Raw genomic sequence first — 20481 nt, forward strand, 5'->3', positions numbered from 1 at the left:
TTTTTGGCCCATTTTAGTCACTTTTCACTCTTTTCTAGCCATTTTTTGCCACTTTTGGATCATTTTTGGCCACCTGTTACCATGTCTACCTCCACTCGCTCGTCAAAGCGGCCCACTTCAGGTTGACGGCCCACCGGGATGATACCCAGTAACCCAGATGGCCTGTCCAACTTTAAACAACACCATCTGCAGTCGCTCTTTCAGTTGCCCACACACACACACACACACACACACACACACACACACACACACGTGATATCACTGAAGCCAACCATCTCTCACAGGTCTGTTTCCTGTCATGTAAATCAGTGTTTCCCATCATTCCAACTTATTTGTTAGGCAAAAGTAAAGGCTGCTGTTAACCACCTACTGAGTAAACCATGGCTACGCACTGCTTCCACCTCTACAGACCCACAAAGACACTGAGAGATGAAACCAATGAAATACATCCTACAGCAGCTGATATTAAACATTACGAAAAGGCAGAGGTGAAAGTAATGGATTACAAGTACTCACATTACTGTAATTGAGTTGCTTTTATGGGTACTTGTACTTTTTTGGGAATATTTCTAAATCAGTCACTTTACCTGTACTTAAGTATGTTTCAAAAGAAGTAAAGTCATTTGTTACATTTCTAAACCCAACTATTACTCATTAATTTATATATTTTTTGGTTTTAAAATGATCAACAGACATTGTGAAACTACAAAAAATGAAATGAACAGACAACACTCAAATGCATCACTTCAAAGCCGATCAATCAGATTAAAGGCAATGCGTTTCAGAGTTCATAAATGTATTTATACTTAGAGCCTGATCATTTTTTTTAAATTTTGAATTGAATTTATTGGTGTTATTTTATTTTTAAAAGAATGGTATATTTCGACAAACCTTTTATTTTATACAGATGCCTTTGTGGAAAATAAATTAAGATTTCATCTCTTATTTGTTAAGTTTATACATGAGATGTTCACTGCAGGGGAACCGTGGCAAGATGCATTACCAAAAATAAACATGGAGGGTGAAAGTAACTAGTTACTTTTACTTTGAGTACTATTTAATTGAGCTACGTTTTACTTGTACTTGAGTATTTTAGGTATGACTTACATGTACTTGTACTTGAGTACAATATCAATCAAATAAAAGTACTTCTACCTGAGTAGAATATATATATATGTATATATCAATACTCTTTACACCTCTGTGAAAGGGCAGAAGTTGGCTTTGACTGAGTGTACTTTTCATCAGGCTGTATTTGATTGAATGTTGAGGTGAAGTATGCTTTACTTTATACTAAGAGGCACAAGAGAGCATCGCAGCCAACTTTTGCCTTTGTACACATGCGGCAGATCCAAACACATTAAACGGGGATCATATATCAGCTTTCATGACACGCACTGTTTAGTTCTTTGCAAGCTTTCAGCCAAATGATTTGCTTTTTTTGATGGCGAGTAAATCACTGCTGTACTTGCAGTATGGTTTCATCTGTGCTTTCCAATGTTTAGGATTTATAACAAGGAGAATAATAGTATTGGTGAACCAAAGTGACTCTAACATGAAGGAGCAAATGGATTAAAAGTTATAAATGTGGTGTGTGGAGATAAAGGAAGCAATACAATAATTACATCGCCCCTTAAGCACTAAGGTTGGGGAAAGAGAGGAAAGAGTTTGAGATGTGAGCCCATATAGTTAATACTAGGGATGTAACGATTCACTCAACTCCCAATACGATTTGATTCATGATTCTGGGTTCACGACACGATTCTCTCACAATTTATTTTACAAAATGGGACTGTAGACAAATGATGACTGAAAAATATTCCTTTATTTTTTTGGGGAAAAAAACTATAAAAAAACTATTCTGTTTTCCTTTTATTTTTCATTGTCAAAAGAATCCCTTGATAAACTATTCAAAACAATGCAATTTAACTAAAAATAAATCTTGAATGAAATAAATAAAGGAATAATACAAATGAAGAAGAAGCCTAATAAATGTAAATTATGGTTCTATAGTAAACAATGCAAAACTGCATAATAGTTCTTTTTAAAAGTGCAACTGAAAATGTATTTTGTGCCTTAACAATTGGACTTAAAAAAAGTTAATCACCCTCTGTAGGCCGACAACGTTTTAGCATCAAAGGGGATTGACCTCCAATCTCTAAGGACTCCAAAAATACATTTTAAACCATAATAAAATGTCAATAAATATGTATATTTCATAAAGAGTGTACGGGTTTTGTTCTTGTGCAAGATGAGACAACAGGCTAAAGCTAGCTAACTGAAACAGTAAATGCTAACAGTTATTAGAGAGCAGGGTTGGGGTGAAACTTAAAATCATTACTTATAACCCACCTGTTCAAACTGGCTTTTCAATAAATCCACCTTTTCTTGTGTGTGTGTGTGTTTTTTCCTCATGTAAGTAATACGTCTTTGAGTGTTTAAGAAAGCACTATACAAATTTTATTTATTATTATTTTATTATATTATTATTATTATATATAATTGTAATAACATAATTGATAATTAATTACAATTATGGCGTAAATATTTATAATTTAAAAATCTGTTGCTGTCGTAATTGTAATTAAATTGTAATTGAGTTCAGATCATTGACTTTGTAATTGTAATTGCCATGTAAATTCTATAAAAATTGTCAATTGGGGAACCATGTTACAGTTCTAAATAACAATTATTAAAATGTGTTTCATATCAAGCTTTTCCACATTTTACCATTTAAGAAAATATTAAAACCTATATTTTCATTGACTAGGAAGACTAACAAGGTAAACAATAGGTAGGAACAAAATTAGATGATAGATATTTGTTTTTAGTGTATTTTACAGCTGATTTAGGACCCGTTATCATTAAAGATGCTAACAGAAAGCTAACACAAGAGGAAGGTTAACTTTTATTAAGTTATTTATGTCAGGCTCAGTAATTGTGATTCATTGTACCGGTAATTGAACTTGTAATTTACTTTCTGATGATGAAAAATAATTCTAATTGAATTGTAAATGTTAAATTTGTATTAGTATCACTTAAAATTACACCCAATTTCCAGTTAATTCCAATAAAAAATTCCCACGAAAAGTTTATATTTTTGAATATTGCCAAAATTTCCAAGCTTAAATTCCCGTGGAAATTTACAGGGAATTTTCCACTCTTTTCCATCCCTAAATTATATGTAAAATACATGTATTGATATATAGCTACTGAATCCTTAGTGAATAAGCTCCAGGATACTGCTTGACTCTGTGCTTCCCCTGAATCTATTTATAAGATTGTAAAAACAGTAAGTAAATGGATTTCAGTTTCCTTTTAAAATGACTCACGACTATCAATCACAGGTGTCCATATTTCTGTCAAATGTCCGACAGGGACAGAGTTAGATATACTCTGTGATCATTATAAAGCATCACAGGAAGGAGGAGAGCTGTGTGTGTGTGTGTGTTTTGCTTTTGTAATGAAATGGCATTCGATGTGATGTGATATTCACGCTGTCAGATTATTAATCTAGAACTTCCCATAAAAGCTCACTGAAAGATGGTTTTAGCAGCGGGGATAAATCAGGCCATGTGTGAAAGTGCCTGTGTGTGTGTGTGTGTGTGTGTGTGTGTGTGGGTGTCTGAGGGTTCTCAAAGTGATCATAACTCCCTTTGTGTCCCACTATACAAAACTGCTCTAATTGCACCTTGGCAACAAAGGATAAAAAACGCAGTGTGAAACGACAAGACGAAAAGAAAGGGAGAAGAAGAGGGAGGGAGGAAATTACAAGAGTGGCAGTCAGAGAGAGGGAGTGTGAAAAAGCCAGGAAGGTACAAACAGACAGAAAGAAAGAAAGAAAGGGGCAGTGCTGAGGCTCATTAACCTGAGCGCGGTGAAAGAAAAGAGAGAGGGCAAGACTTTCTTTAAAAATGAGCCGAGTCATAATGCAGACAATGACTCAGGGGGTAGAGCAGAGGCAGTGGGTTGCAGAGGTCCAAAGACTACTACTGATATATCACGTAGAAGTACTGTTACTTGATTGAAATGTACTCAAGTACAAGTACAAGTAAGTCATACATGAAATACTCAAGTACAAGTAAAAAGTAGCCAGAGGTGACAAAAGTACTAGTCTTCAGTCCTCAAGTAAAAGTATAGATACTTGAATAAAGAATGACTCTGGTCAAAGTAACTATATTGAAGTTGCTCCCTTATTTGAATAAAAGTTTAAAAAAAAAGTACATACTTAAGTAAAAAAGTAAAACAAATGTCCCTTCAATAATAAGACAGGGTTTTTAAACCAGCAAATTGCATCGCTTTTATTTTTAAGAACTTATGGAATGCTGGTACATGGAAACAAGTTAAATCTGTTACCTTTGAACATATGGACAATTTAGCACTTATTATAGATACAATTTGTAAATAAAATGTTTTATAAAAAAAAAAAAAAAATGCTCAATTAAACCCAGAGCAGTTTAACATTTTCAAAAATTAAAAAATGCTAACCATAATACTAAGAAACCTGCTTAACAGAAAAAAGCTCAAATTACCAAAGTGTTACGTCTTTTTTCGTCGCGATGTCATCTTCGAAGGTCTTAAAAGTAACGAGCTCATTTTTAAAAAGTAAGGAGTAAAAGTAAGAAGTTGACAAAAAATTAAATACTCAAGTAAAGTACAGATACCAGAGAAAACTACTTAAGTACAGTAAAAAAGTATTTGTACTTCGTTACTGGTCACCTCTGAAAGTAGCTCAATTCAATAGTACTCAGTAAAAGTTACTAGCTTCTTTCACACCCCACTTTTATTTTTTGATAATAAATCTTTCCACGGTTCCCTTGCATACAGTAAACATCTCATGTAGAAACTTAAAAAGGAAGAAACCAGATCTTGCACATTTGGAACGTAATATATTTTCTACAAAGGCATCTGTATAAAATAAAAGATTTGTCAAAATGTACAATTCTTTCTTTAAATAAAATAACACCAATGAATTATATTCAAAAAAAATTATCAGGCTCTAAGCATAGCTACATTTATGAACTCGAAAACTGAGAAAATAACCAGCATTTAATGCTGTTTTGGCGCGTTGTTTGGCATGTTTAATTTGATTGGTCGGCTATGATGTGATAAGTTTGATTGTTGGCTTGTCATTTCATTTTTTTTAGTTTCACAATATCTGTTTATCACTTTAAAATAATAATTTACTGCGTAACAATTGGGTGTAGAAATTTAATGAATTACTTTGCTTCTTTTAAAATATACTTAAGTACAAGTAAAATTACTGATTTAGAAATATACTCAAAAAAGTACAAGTACCCATAGAAGCAAATCAATTACAGGAACCTGAGTACTGTTGGCGGGCAAAGGAGAAAAAACACGGGAAAGGCGTTAACCACAGAAAACAAGAGATGGGTAACATGCAACGCCACTAGTGAGAGAATATTTTTGCTGTAATGAACTTCAAACACAACCTTTCAGCCTTTGCCTCTATGAGCACTGATTGAGGTCATGGGGGTCTCAGGAGTGTTTCTTTTTATTAAACTAATGAGCCAGATATGAGAAGGGATCAGTGGCACCCCAAGCCTTCGGTAAGAGCCTGAGGTTAGTTGGGCTTTGGACCAGGCAGGACAGAGTACCATTTGTAACATGGAGCTTGGACCCACAGGCTCTGGAAACATGGCTAGCTAGTGTTGTGACGTTCATGGGGATCATCTTTCATCTGCTGTCACGGCTAAATGTTTTGGGTCAAATTACAACATTAATGACTCAGGAACAGTTCAAAGTGCTTCTCCTTATTCTCACATTAATACAGATGAAGAATAGCTGATCAGTGCTGGCCTTGACAGAAAATCTTGAGTCCGGCTAGTCCGAGACAAGACCAAGACCTTCAAAATGTGTTCTCAAGACCAAGACCAGTCTTGAGTACTACAACCCTAAAATTTCAACCACTGCAAGTCAACGGCAAACAACTCATCTTCAATGACAGAAAGTGTTTTAAAGAGGATGTTCGATAATGAATGCAATCAAAGAATAGTATGAGAAATCAAACATCTGCTTTGGTCCTTTTTCAAGGCTTTCATCTGCTTTCTTCAGAGTAAAGACTCGAGAACAGAAAGCATAACCAGGTTTCCTTAACAACTACTCGTACATACCAACCACCCTTAAACAAACCAACAAACTGAGCAACCACAACAGTGAGCAAGGCTTTGCATAGTGCATACCAATCTACTCATCGGTTCAATTCATCCCAAACCCCTCAAATATCTCAATAGAGAATGTGAATAACCTTATGAAAGGATCTGACAAAAAACAAGAATATCCGATAATTCAGTCAAGAGGAGGTTGTGACCAAACATAAACTGGGAACATTTAAGAACTGGTAAATACCTGATAACTCTCACAATGCTCATTCTAAGCTGTGCAGAGTGTACAGTACTTACTCGGTGTCAGAGTGATAGGTGAAACACTCTGGGAGGTAGAGGTCGAGTAGATCCATGTGCACTGCCACCATGCTCCAAACAGGACGGGGGTCTTTACTCTGCCGTTTCCTTCTCCTTTTTTTACAATATCTTTCCTTCTCCTGATCTTTTCTCTCCTTTATCCAACAAACTGTTCCTCTCCCTCTGCTAATTTACCATCTTCTATGTGTTCTTCTTTCTGCCAACCTGATCTCCATCCACTGTGCTCTCCTCTGCTGTCTCACACTGTGGCTTCTCTCATTGTCTCTTTGAAGGTCCTCACCGTTTGGACCAGAAGCTGAGAGTGACAAGGATCTCTTAGACCTGCTCAACACCAACACACACACACAATTTGAATGGCCTTCCCACAAAACGCTGAGCTGACCATTGGTTGGCTGTCCTCTGAGCCAATCAGAACGAGATCCACTGAAGCAGGTGGATAAGAACACAGAGGGGGTGTGTGTATGTATATGTGTGTGTGATGACATGGAGAGTTTACAATATTATGTTTACTCTGGTCTGAATTTAAGCCTTTGATGGGATAAAGTTTAAGCATATAACACTTAGTAAGATAGCTCTTACTGAGATACATACTGTATTTACATTTCTTTAATATTTTAAGCCCAGTTTTATAGCAAAACTGAAATGTTGCAGCCTCCATTAGAGAAATGAATAACTGCTTTGCAACGAGGTAGTAGGTGTCATGATTCCTCATCAGGAGAAATATTCTGATCTTAAGGAATTCTAAAGTACTAAATACCGTATTTTTTGAGTTGCATAAATTTGCTACATAAAGCTTTGCAAACTTGTTGATTAAAGTTCTTGATTTCAGACAGAAAGTTAACTGAAGACTGCATTGTTTTTAAGATTTTTCTTCTACTTGAGATGACATGATACTGATACTGTGGCCTGTTTGTAGACAACGAACATAATTGCCAAATGTATTCCTGAAAATAATCATTTGCAGTAGAAGAAATGTGCCGACATGCCAGGTTTTTGTTCAGTTCTGATGTAGTAATTTTAAAAAAACGTCTAGATAGGTAACAATATTTGAATAATTTGGTATACTTGGACAGACTATTTCCACTCTGCTTTCTTTTTTTTTTTTTTTTTTTTTATTACCTGCTTTCGAAAGAAATTGACACAACTAAGCATGTGAATATCCACACAGTGAACCAGATACCTGCTAATTATCTGTAAGACCTAATTCATTTACATGACCAGCACCTGAGCTGTGACTGTGAGCCTAATGTAACTAAAATCAGGAGATGCACCAAGACATGGCAGGCTGAAAAACACTAAAATGAAGACAAATCTAAGAATTGATTTAGTGTATTTGTTACACAGTGAGCATAAATCCATCCTGGATGCTCTAAACGCACAGAAAAAAAATCTTTTTTTAAATGTAAATAGAAAGATAGTCTTGGCTCTACTTATTATAATGAATGTGAAATACTCTCAGTATTGACAGTGCTGACGGTTATCTATCAGCTAACAAATCCACTAATGAATTTTGACATTTCTCCTGAGAGTGAATTTACAGTAAGAAGCTCAAGGCGAAATGAGCCTTATGCAACCTGTGGTAACTCCATGCTAATCCACTTAAAAGACAAACACATGCAACCTCTCGGATGCTGGGGTCAATCCCTCCCAGTGTAGACACACACACACACACACACCATTGTGTATGCACTGCAGACAGCATTCACTTGTTCACAGGTGAGATTCTCACACATAGCAGGAGGTTGTCAAATTACTATAAAACCTGAGTTTACCTATGAAAGTCTTAAATACAGTGCATTATTGCAGAGTATTACAGTACATTTATACATACAAACATTTAACATCTGTGTTCGTTGCTGTACAACTTGGTCATAAAACAGTCATAACAAGATTGATCCATTTTAAATACAACAAGACCTCAATACTCCTCTTTTTTTGTTTTTGCACTTTTTTTTTTGAATTTTACACTTTTCTAGGGAGGCATTCTGATAGTTTTAAGATTGCTCTTCTGACACTACAGGCAGGATCACTGTTTTTTTTTTTAATTTTTTACATCTAATTCAATTCAATTCAACTTCATTTATATAGCGCAAATTACAACAATAGTCATCTTGAAGTGCTAAAAAAAAAAACACAAAACAAACATAATAACACATAAAAACCTGTTTTTTCCCATAGTGGATGCTCATATTAGTCATTATCCTATACCTCTGTGTTAATTGACAACTTATCCTGGAAGCCTCATATCTCACTTGTTAAATGAAAGATTTCCAAAATTATTGGAATAATTCAAAAAAGCTAATGACAGAGACAACTTGTGTTTCTTGTCCGTCAGTCCTATTCCCAGTATTTTTCATCTTTTCCATAAAGGAGACCCATTTTGTCCACCTACTTGTAAATGTATCCATTTGTAAATTAAGTGAATAAGTTTTTTTTTTTTTTTCCATTTGATGTATTTCATTCACTGTCTATCCATTCGTTTATTGTGGGAGGTTCAGGGTTTTTCCATCTTCTCGTGGTGTTTTTCTGTGCTGTTGTTATCATTTTTCTAAATCATTGTTTATTCAGATTTCCCAGGATGCAGTCATCTCTTCCCAAGAAAAATGTGTTAAATATCTCCTCTATTATTTTATGTAAATCACACCAACATTTCTTCAGCCCTGAACATTGCCACTTTTTATTGTATTTGGCAGTTGAAAATTATTATTTTTCTTCCGCAACTCCTTTGTCGTGGAACTGCTCCTAGGCTGTTAATGCATCACTAATGACACGTATGTCATCTCATAGGGGCAATGTCAAGGACGTACAGTCGACCTTTTTTGACGCCAAAATGTCAAGGTCAAGGTTGCGTCAAGTGTCAAAAACCTACGTTTTCCATGTCTCTGCGAATTTACATTTATGAAAAGCTCATCTCAAGTGGAGTATTTTATTTTTTTGGACCGGAGGGGTACCACGTACCAGTAAAAAGATTGGTAGGGGTCAAAGTTCATGACATCACCAAAAAACAAAGAAAAAAAAAACTTTTTCCCTATAACTTGGCCACAAATTGAGATACAGTGCTCAGTCTGGTACCATTGAACAACATTGTCTTTCAATGTGTGACCTTGACCTTCGCTCAAGGGCATATTTAAGATCAAGAACAGTCTTCTGTTTTTTTCCTGCATTATTACTTTCAATTTAATTAGTAAACAAAGAACAACATAAAGGGACATTACTCAACAACAAAATGCACACAATAAGATGTCTTTCACATGAACAATTCTACTTGCCAATTTTCAGTTGACGAATACAGGTATTGCCTAGTTATTATTATTATTATTATTATTATTATTATTATTAGTCTGATTCCAGATATACTATTTCATCTTCTCTGATCTCTAAAACCCAGCATTATGTAAATAACAACAAAAATCTGGGGAACAAAAAACTTGCGTCAAAGAGTCAAAAATGTTCAGGGTGTGGCTTGTAAAGATGTCTATTTTTGCCTGTGATCGTGACAATCTCGTGCCAGTGCTGCTATCCCCAGATGAACCGATCCCTGCAGGAATGAAATCACCTGCACTAATCCGGTGCTCAGATAAAGGCCAGACAGCAGACTGCATGGAACGGGCTTTATCTCATTAGGCAGTGCATGAAACAGGCAGCCAACACAAACACACAGCACATCACAGTAAAGTAAAGTGAAGCACACACACACACACACACACACACACACAACATTTCACGAGTCTAAACAAAAATTTGGAAATGCCAACACAGGAGGAACAAGTATAAAAACCGGGATTTTATTTCAAGAAGTTGAAAAAACACTGAAAGTCAAACAGCGAGCTGTCATATCAAACCAGTCATAGTTAATAATCTCACTGTTTACACAAAGAAATGATCTTTTGTAAATCATTTAGTGTTGGCATTACAGTAAAACAGTGTGGCTCTTATCTTGTAAGATGATTTTAGGTTTTTTTACACAATCTTTGGGAAAGTCAGCTTGACTTTAACTGAAAACACAGATTAATCCCTTCATGAGGGGTTCATATTTTCTTTGACACCTGCTATGGAGTCTTACAACATGCCATTGTTCAATAATATTAGATAGATAGATAGATAGATTCATTTAAATTAAATTGACTAACACTGTTTTCAGTTTGATCATTTCTGCTCTCATTTTGTACACTAGTGCAGTGCTCGTAGGAAGTATGTATTTTTTGCTATAGAAAAGTGGGACGTTAAGTAGCTTTTTCATGGATGGCCAAATGAGGTTGTGTTTGAAGGTGGGACGTCATTTTAGGTTTGTTGTGAAATGTAATAACTGTTGTGTTTTCATATATATTTTGGCTTTTAGCAAGGACACTTGGGATTTGAACCCCATTCTACTAATGTGACGCCACTGGGAAAAAGCAAAAACAGTAATGCAACAGCATATTTGAAAGTGTTTTGAAGGCTAAATCTGGATAAATGTGTATTTTGAGGATAATTATAGGGTATGTATGGTCAAATATTGTAATAAGTATGAATTTGTTACCCATCATGATTATGCTGTTACTTTGGTGTTAAACACAAACCCGTTTTAAGACCGAAATTGGTAAGGTAGATGGAGAATGGCAGCTGTTGTACCACAGTGTTGATTTTATTTGAATGAGAAATGGTTCAGTAATAGTGAGGGTGAGTGTTTGTGAGGGTCATTTAAATCATAAACGGTAAATGATTAAATATATGTAATGTTCAAGCATGCAACAAAATGGGAGTAATTCAGTCATCATGCATGTCACATCATGCAATAAAAAACATACAGGTTGGCGCACGTGTATTTGCCTACATAGAGACACACACACACACACACACACCCACAGCTTTACGTTGAGTAGCACCTAATTCTTGTGATGTGTCGGTCATGAATGAGCCGATGTAGCGAAAAATAACCCTACGCGTAGTAAATATTTACATGTATACATACAATTTTTTTGCTACCTCAATTTTTCCTACTATGATAAACCCTAATTCTAACCCGCATGCGCAGTTCGCCAGCTGCACATGCCCACTGTCTACCGTAGGTTTATTCTACACTACACCGGCTCTTTGACGTGAATGACGGGAGCTGGCTCCTGATTGGGAGCCGCTTTGTTTCTCTCTCTCTTTTTATTCTCCTTAGCCGCTTTTGATTGATCAATATGTGTGTGTTTCGTCTCAGTCTGCGCTGAGCAGAGGGGGGAGGAGCTAGCTTAGTTTCAAAAAGCCACACGCATAACAACAAAATTCTCGCGCACGTTTACGTGGGGCGTGGGGATGGGCTCTCCAGTGATTGGCTCTGGTGCGCACATGACTGTGGCACATGGCTCCGGTGGACAACGCTCGCGGCATTTTATGAAAACATTTATTAACGGTATCATTCCAAACAAATCCGATGTCGCACACCTTTGAACCAAGCAGCAGCCATGTTGAAACTCTCAGATCAGTCTGATCCTGATCCGCAGAGATACAGTATTTGAGGAACATGCAGACAGACACACAGACAGAGATTCTTTGCTTTTATAGAGAGATATTGTACATTGACATAGATTATGGCCTCTTATAAAGTTCCATATAAAACAATAGTGATACATGATTATTAGTTGATAACAGAATAGCTTCCCAAACCCCTGATTGATCTATTTCTTCTAAACATCAGTGAAAAAAAAAGTAGGGGTGGAATGTGTCAAAACAGAAATAGTCCACCATTCTGGGAAAACCTAAATGACAATGACAAACCCAGTTCAGACAATGAATGACATGAGCTGAAATGACAGAAAGGAAACAAGCTGAATGCAGCAAACGAAACCAAACACGCCTCGCTGCAGTTAAGCATCAAAAATATTTTTACACTGCCGAGGCTGAACCGAGGACAGAAGTTCAATATAGTTGATCCGCAGGGAAGCTGCGTGTAACGGAGCACCCAGCTGCCAGCTATTGACCCCTCATCTCAGTTTTACCAAAGGAAGAACTGTGAGACTGTGTCTGCGTGTGAGTCTGTGTCCAAATCTCCGCCTGTGGCTCAGCTGTCACGCCACAGCCTTTCAGAGCCCATGGACGGCCACTCTGTAACCCCGACACACATTAGCATCACCCTTAAAAACCCACCCAGTGTAATCTGCTTAGTTTAGACTATGAGTCGTCCATCAATTACTGACACAGTGGGAAACACTATTGACACTGTGTGCAAACACTAGTGTCCCGCTGCACCGACGCTCTCAGCTCTCAGGCTTTTGAATAGTTTACACTAACGGGATGAAGACAGAGGTACGGAAGAGGATTAGAGTTAATTCTGATGGATAAAATAATTTGGGGCATATCAATATCATAGAGAGGAAACGAGGGTGAGAGACACAGAAACTGGAATACATCCCAACATGTAGACAGGATAAATGATAATGGGAATCTAAGCTCGCTGTGCTTCACAGTTTAATGCCTGGAAATAGATGAATGGGGAGGAAATGATCCTCAAAGTGATGAAGTGAGTGACAGAGGAGCACTTGGAAAGGGATCTGTTTCATTATTGATCTGAGGCACACTGTACAGGGATCAGAGGTCAAGCACACACACACATACACACACACACACTTGTGCCAGAAACATTAGAAGGCCTGTGGGATGGGCTCAAAGGAACAAAAGCAGAGAAAGGTCTCTCGGGGAGACGAGGGCCGCCTGCTCAGTGGTCCTCACTTATCTAGAGAATCTTCAGTCCCAGTGGAGAGGAAGTGGGTAACCTTTCACTGAGACAGGATTTCATTATGACTCATTTACGGGCTTTATATGAATATCTTGAGACTTCAAACCATTCCACTGCAGCTCTAATTAGATTGTTTTTCACAGCCTCCTACCTTGAATATACTGCCCTCTAGTGGAGGCACATCTGAGTCATTTAAACCAGTGGTTCTCAAGCTTTTCAGCCCACGACCCCCAAAATAAAGATACCAAGGACCCCCACTGTACCTGAAGGTGGTTGAACACAGACATGAACATTGAAGAACAGTCATGTGGAGACAGGGTCATCTATAAGGGGGAGATTTTTGGGGCCCATCCATAAAGTCAGCAAAATGATGGTCCATTGTTCTATGAATCTGTGATAACCACATTTATTTATGCATCTGAATAATTATCCAGGACGTTTATTATTATTTGCACCATAGTATAGTCATCTTAACGATGTAAACCCTTGTTTAAATCAGAAATAAAATGGGTTAAAAGTGACCAAAAATGGTGGAAAATTGGTTAAAAGTTGCACAATAGAGTGGTCAAAAACTGACAGAAAAAGAAGTAAAAAGGGTTCAAAGTGACAATATTGGAACAATTAGTTTGAACTGGCAAGTAATGGGCATGAAAAAGTGTGAATGTGGTTAAATTGACAAAAAAAAAAGCATGAAATATGGTAAAAAGAGGTTAAAAGTGACAATAATGGATCAACGTATGCAACATTACCTGGGAAAAGGGGTGGAAAGAGTTTATAGGTGCCAAAAATGTCTTGAAAGTGGAAAAGGCATTGACATTTGTGGCATAAAGGGGAGTAATGTGGCAAAAAATGCATTAAAGGAGCAAAAATATGGCAAGAAAAAGTGATGAAAATAGTTGTGTAGAAAAAAGTTTGGTGTAGTTGCAGAAAAAGGATGAAAAAACAAGTAAAAATAGGCTCAAATTGTTGAAAACAACCTTTGTTTCTTGAAGGCATCTGGCGACCCCTTTCCAGTGTCTCGCGAGCCCAAATAGGCTCCTGAACCCAAGGTTGAGAACGCCTGATTTAAAGAATATTGCTACTGATAAATGAGGAACATCTTCCACTCCAACCTTAGATGTCTTTAATGCAGTCATGTGTCAAACTCATCTTATTCAGACGCTAAATGTAAAAGCAGAGAGAAAAAAAAAAAAGCATTTTTATTGTTATTTTTCATTATTTTTCACTTTCACCTGTAAATAATAAATAAAATAATTAAGGCATTAAAAATATCCAAGCAAACTTTTGTATTTCTTGATTTTGTGACTCATTTTTTGTAATATTTAGATTTTGAGGGCTTTTTTCACGAGACATTGCAGGATTTTAGAAAGAAAACTATTTTTAGTTCCTTTGACAATTTGCGATTAAAAATGGCCGTAGTGATGTGATAAAAAATTGAGATGTTTCATTGAACTTTGGAATTTGGAGGCACTGAGACATCTACAACTGAATTATTTGGTCATTTACACAATGATTCAAGTTCCCTTTTTCTTGCAGGCCAAACTGGATGTTTTAAAGGGCCTTGAGTTTGACATGTGCTCTAATGGATCAACACAAAAATGAGTTTTACCGTCAATGTGGAATTGGTCTTTGACCGATCTGTGTCATTACGTTGTTCAGGGTTATATCTTCTGCCAGGTGGACATCTGGAGGCTCTTAGGGTGATTATGTAATCAGGCCTAACCTAACAGCATAATATGGATTACCACAGCAAACAGCCTTCATATTCCCAACAAGCAATATTGGATTAACTGGTCAGTGCTTGGTCAGTAGTCGTCCTTCCCTCTTTTTCACGTTTTACACAGAAAAAGTATATAGTGTATATACTAAAGGAAGCACTGTCCTTTTGACATGATTTATTTTTCTTATTCCAGCAACCATTCAGGGTACAGTGAGCTCTTTTTGACCCTTTGACCCATTTCTGAAGCGGCAGGATGAGGTCATTGGATTGGGTTTTAAACCACTTTGAGTTTTAAGCAGTCATTACCAATAATTCCTCTCACGACTGGCTCCAAGTGTACATTATTTTACGTGAATAATTGAATCTGACGAGTCCAGATGCAAAAATATTAATAAACACCGTCTTTCTTTGCTTATGATGTCATTGAATACCTCATTGTTCGTCTTGTTTATCCCATGGTTTAATGGAGGAACACGACTTGCTCTAAGTTATTCACAGGACCGTCAAAACAAACATTTGACTAATGATTGTGGGTTTGGTTTCTTGGGTTAAAGTTTATAATTGTCATTTACACAAAAACATGTAATTCCACCAAATAAATGCAACAACCCATTCTTTTTTCCCCCCTTTTATATTCAGCCACGTAAGTACACGACTCACAATTTGTTTTATTTTTCAATCTAAAAAAGTGTTTTTAGGAGCAACTTTAACTATATTAAGTCATAGATTATTACAGTCACAACAGATTCAGTTTAAGTTCAAAGCAGATTTTAAGCAGGAAAACAAGTCATTGAAAAATGTGCCCAATTTTTCACTTTCACGTATAAATGATATATAAAAAGGGAATGGTTCCCGACCTTTATTGGATCTTGACCCCATTATTATTATTTTTTTTTTTTTGATGAATTACTAGATATTTCAGACGACCCCATTTATGAGCCCAAGGTTGGAAAAACACTGACGTAATGCACCTACAATATTCATGCATCTTTTTTTCTAAATTTCTTCGATTTTGTGACCATATTTTCTTCACTTTGTGGAAGTTTTTGTGAAATTATTTGAAGAAAATTGCAAGAATTTGCTAAAAAAAAAAAAAAAAAAAAAATCAATTCTGGGTATTTTTAACAATTTGGGATTAAAACTGACTGTAGGCATTTGTGTTTACGTAGTTGGTAATTTACACACTGATTCATGTTTTCTCTCTTATTTTGATATCTTCCTGTGGGCCGAATTGGATGCTCTGAAGGACCGGATTTGGCCCTGGAGCCTTAAGTTTGACACGTGTGGTTCAAAGGATTCAGTTTGTATATTTTATAACGAATAACTTTCTTTCTTGTGTCACTATCACCTGCTCTGGGGATAAAGTATTATTTTGTTAGATTGATTAATGGACATGAGAACACGCAAACTCTGACTACTTTCCCCGTTGCCTTATAAAATAATGTGTTAATGTGCTGCGTTCACTGTCAGTGGGGCGTTTATTAATGCTGTGTAAACTCTCTTTCCATCACACTCACTCCTTTTTGGTTCTCACACACCTGGTTCACTGACGAGTCTCAGGTGAGGAGCCACTCATGCAGGTCTCACGTACCTCTGAATGTGGAGCGTCAGCACCGAAAAAAAAAAACCCCAACCAAAAACACCTCCTGCTGATGTCAGGAGCTATTATAAACACTCTCACATACCCACACAGTGTGCAGTCTATCTCATCATATCGCTTATATCTCCACAGGTGGTAAATTCAGCCCCTCTGGCTCAGAGTCGCCACGTCTACAATAAGCAAACCTTCGACTAACAATGTACGCCATGGTTTTCGTCGACTACATTGATTTAAGTGACAATAATAATAGTAATAATAATACATTTCATTTAAAAGCACTTTCCCAGACACTCAAAGACACTTTACAGGAAGGTTAAACAGCAATACAGTGATGAAAACATAGAATATAAATCAGAAAAAAGAAAGAACATCAGTTTAAAAAAAAAAAACGAAAGACAAGAAACCGCCATGAATGAGTTGAATGTTAAACGCAGAGTGACTATGACACAATAACTAAATTATGACTATGTAAAACATGTGAGCAAAAACTATATCAGAATATATTTATATTTTCATTGACTAATAAAATCAAACCTATGATTTAGTCACATGGAAAGTTGCGTCATAGTTTTCATTTACTATATATATGATAATAACATATGACTCATTAAATATTAATACAGATATTTTATTCAACTACTAACAACTAAACTATAATTTTGTCACATGGGAAGAAATCCAATCAGAATTCTGAATTATATGGTGTGTAATTGATTTTTTTTTTTTTTAAATGCATTTTAATTCCAGGTGACCCCACGGTTGAAAAACACTGCATCACATTATGATGTGTTTTTAAGTGTGCAGTGAAGGGGGTACATAGCTTTAGGTTCACCGTATGAAGGGGTACGAGACTGTGAAAAGTTTGGGAACAGATTTAGTCGACTAAAATCTTAATGTCATTTAGTTCAAATGAAGTTGCATTTTAGTGAAACGACTATGACTAAAAATAAATCAAATTGGCTGTTAAAATGAAACATCATGAAAATGAAATTAAAAAAATTGATAAAGAAAGTCTGTCACTGCTTTTTGTGTTCACCCTCTGGGTTTCTATCATCCATCCATCATCCTTCCATCCCTACATCCATCCTTTCATCATCCATCATCGATCCATCTCTACATCTATCCATCCATTCTTCCATCCATCCACCATCCATCCATCCCTACATCCATCCATCAACCATCCCTCCATCCATCCCTTCATCCATCCCTCCATCAATCATCCATCCATCCATCCATCCATTCCTCCCATCATCCATCCATCCTTCCATCCATCAATCATCCCTCCCTTCATCCATCCCTCCCTCCCTCCCTCCCTCCCTTCATCCGCCCCTCCATCCTTCCATCCTTCCATCCATCCCTCCCTCCCTCCCTCCCTCCCTTCATCCATCCTTCCATCCATCCCTACATCTATCCATCCACCATCCATCCATCCCTCCCTTCATCCATCCATCCCTCCCTCCCTCCCTTCATCCGCCCCTCCATCCTTCCATCCTTCCATCCATCCATCCATCCCTCCCTCCCTCCCTTCATCCATCCTTCCATCATCCATCCATCCATCCCTACATCTATCCATCCACCATCCATCCATCCCTCCATCCCTCCCTTCATCCGTCCCTCCATCCATCCATTGAACCCTGTCGTCCACTCCACAGGTGATCCAGCCTCATCTCCCTACACCGTCTGGCACAACACAATCTGCCGCTAATATCCTCCTCCCTCTTTCCCTTTTTTCGAACCCTCCTTCCTCTGTGACTCCATCCTGTCCTCCATCATCTGATGCACGCAGCGTGGGACACTCCTATAGGACGCGTTAGCTTCAAAACCTAGAAAGTGACACCATCTCTTTCTTCCCACTGGTTCTGGCAGAGAACCATCAGAGCACAGCTTTCGCCCTCTCAGCCACAGCCCGCAGACTCCAGGCCAAGGTACACCAGTCAAAATGTAATTTTCTGCAAGATTACACATGATAATGGTTCCCCCTTTGGAGGGCGGCCATAAACGATGACTTCAAATTATAGATGCATAACTAACTATTGATCTGTCAACAAGAGCAGAGAGAGAGAATGAGAGGTGAGGGAGGAAAAGGAGGGACATAAGTGGACAGGTGTGCACTGATGTTGGAAAGAGTGACATCTTTTTTATACACACACACACGCACGATCTCTGACAGTCAAACAAAGTAGCTACGATGCAGACTAGTTTTATAGCTATTCCTAAACAAAGTATCGATGAGAGTAGAGCTGGGCGATATATCAATGCACAAGATATCAATTTTTCTATTTTGGGGATATAAAAAATTATAATATCGCCTATATTGATAAATATATATATACAGTTTATATATTTGTATAGCTGTTTAATATATATCTATCTGTCTTATTTTGTTTTAAAATAGTTGTTTTAGGAGTCCCTGCTTTTGCTACTTCTCAGAACAGCATGAAAAGCACAGTTTGAGTGCGTCCTAGCCCAAACCTTCCCCAAAACAAGCCACACTCCAGAACTCACTCACACGTGCTGTCCCTTAGAGGAGAAAAAGAGTAAAGTGGCACTTATTGTGCAGCTGTTTGTTAGTAAATGTGCCTGTGTCGCATTTTGCGTCATCAAATTTTACCCAGAATTGTCTTTCTGGTCAGACTTAATTTGAAATAAAATTAGCAACATTTATATCGTATATTGAGATATGAGTTTTGGTCCATATTGCCCAGCCCTAGATAAATAACATACACACACTCGTGCACACATAGTTAGTACATGTTTACTCTATATTATTCACACAGCTCAGACCCTGATGATGGATTGTTTCAAAGCAGACGGAGCTGTAAAATAGTTTGATTTACTGCAATCGTCCACCTCCGTCAGTGCCCTCACACACACACATGCTGTCACTCAGTACTCACTGTCAGTTTCAGGCTGGCCGTCCCGTCCTCCCCTCCACAGCTGCAGTCACTCACTCAGTCAGTCTCAAGGACAAACGCTCCAGCTCTCCTCTCCTCTCCTCCAGTGTAGCTCAGCGATGCAGCAGCACACACACACACACACACACACAGACTGTTTCTCCTCCTCTGATCCAGGGCTGACTTTACCCACCTACCTGCCTTGGTGGCTCATAGGGGAGTCCTGGGAGAGAGAGAGAGAGAAAGTGTTTCTAAGAGAAGGAGAGGGTGGTGTTGGGGCTGGGACGGAGGACACAGCCTGGAGGACACACCACACACTGCACTCCTGTATTATTCCCATAGATACAGAGGAGGGATTTCTATTGCAGGCTTTGCAAAAGATGTGGGAAAGAGAGAGAGAGAGAGAGAGAGAGAGGCATCATATGTCAGGGATGTTGAGTCAGCATGGGAATGTGATGCACAAGATTCCTAAACCTCCTATTTGCAAAAAAAGGACTTTGTGTGTTAACAGATTGGTGTTATTGTTACAATTCTGTTTATTTAGGAATTTGGATGCAGCGTAAATACGAGATAAGGAGAGTATTTCAATAATATTAATAACTATTATAATTTTTTAGTTTTTTTCGAGGACACTCAAAGCGCGTTACAGTAGCCATTATTCATTCACATCATGCTGGTGGTGGTAAGCTACATTGTAGCCACATCTGCCCGAGGTCATACTGACAGAAGTATGGCTGCCAGTTAGTGCCTACGGCCCCCCTCTGACCACCACCAACATTCATGCACAATTCCTATGAGGCAATGCGGGTAAAGTGTCCTTGCCCAAGGACACAACAGCAATGACTGGGATAAAGCGGGATTTGAACTGCCAACCCTTCAGTTATTGGTCGACCCACTCTACCAATAAGCCGTAGCCGATGTTATTAAAAACGTTTGCGTCAGCATTTAGAATAATGACCAAATTGAACATTAATACATTAAAGGACAAATATGTGTTTTTGTTTTGTCTTTTTATTTTTGTAAATTATTTTCATTTTGTGTGTTTTTGTTATCGTTTTGTTAATTTTATTGTAATATTTTGGTTGTTTTGTGTTTGTTGTGGTTTCAAAGTATTTATGTTTATT

General features: G+C 37.5%; 1 protein-coding gene across 2 annotated transcripts in view; it reads right to left on the bottom strand.

Moving 5' to 3' along the window:
* Positions 1-19675, bottom strand: part of LOC114457897 (estrogen-related receptor gamma-like) — a 45406-nt gene extending 25731 nt beyond the window's left edge. The window contains exon 1 of one of the 2 annotated variants that reach the window (XM_028440035.1): positions 19361-19675. Coding sequence is in view for 1 of the 2 variants with exons in the window: in XM_028440034.1 (XP_028295835.1) it covers positions 6423-6493 (71 nt within the window). In the remaining variant the exon portion in view is untranslated. Of the gene's footprint in view, positions 1-6422; positions 6728-19360 lie in introns of those variants that run through there. The other variant, XM_028440034.1, reaches the window with a different exon arrangement.
* Between the last annotated feature and the right edge of the window lie 806 nt (positions 19676-20481).

This window comes from Gouania willdenowi, chromosome 24 (assembly GCF_900634775.1).
Source record: "Gouania willdenowi chromosome 24, fGouWil2.1, whole genome shotgun sequence".
In the NCBI taxonomy this organism is placed as follows: Eukaryota; Metazoa; Chordata; class Actinopteri; order Blenniiformes; family Gobiesocidae; genus Gouania; species Gouania willdenowi.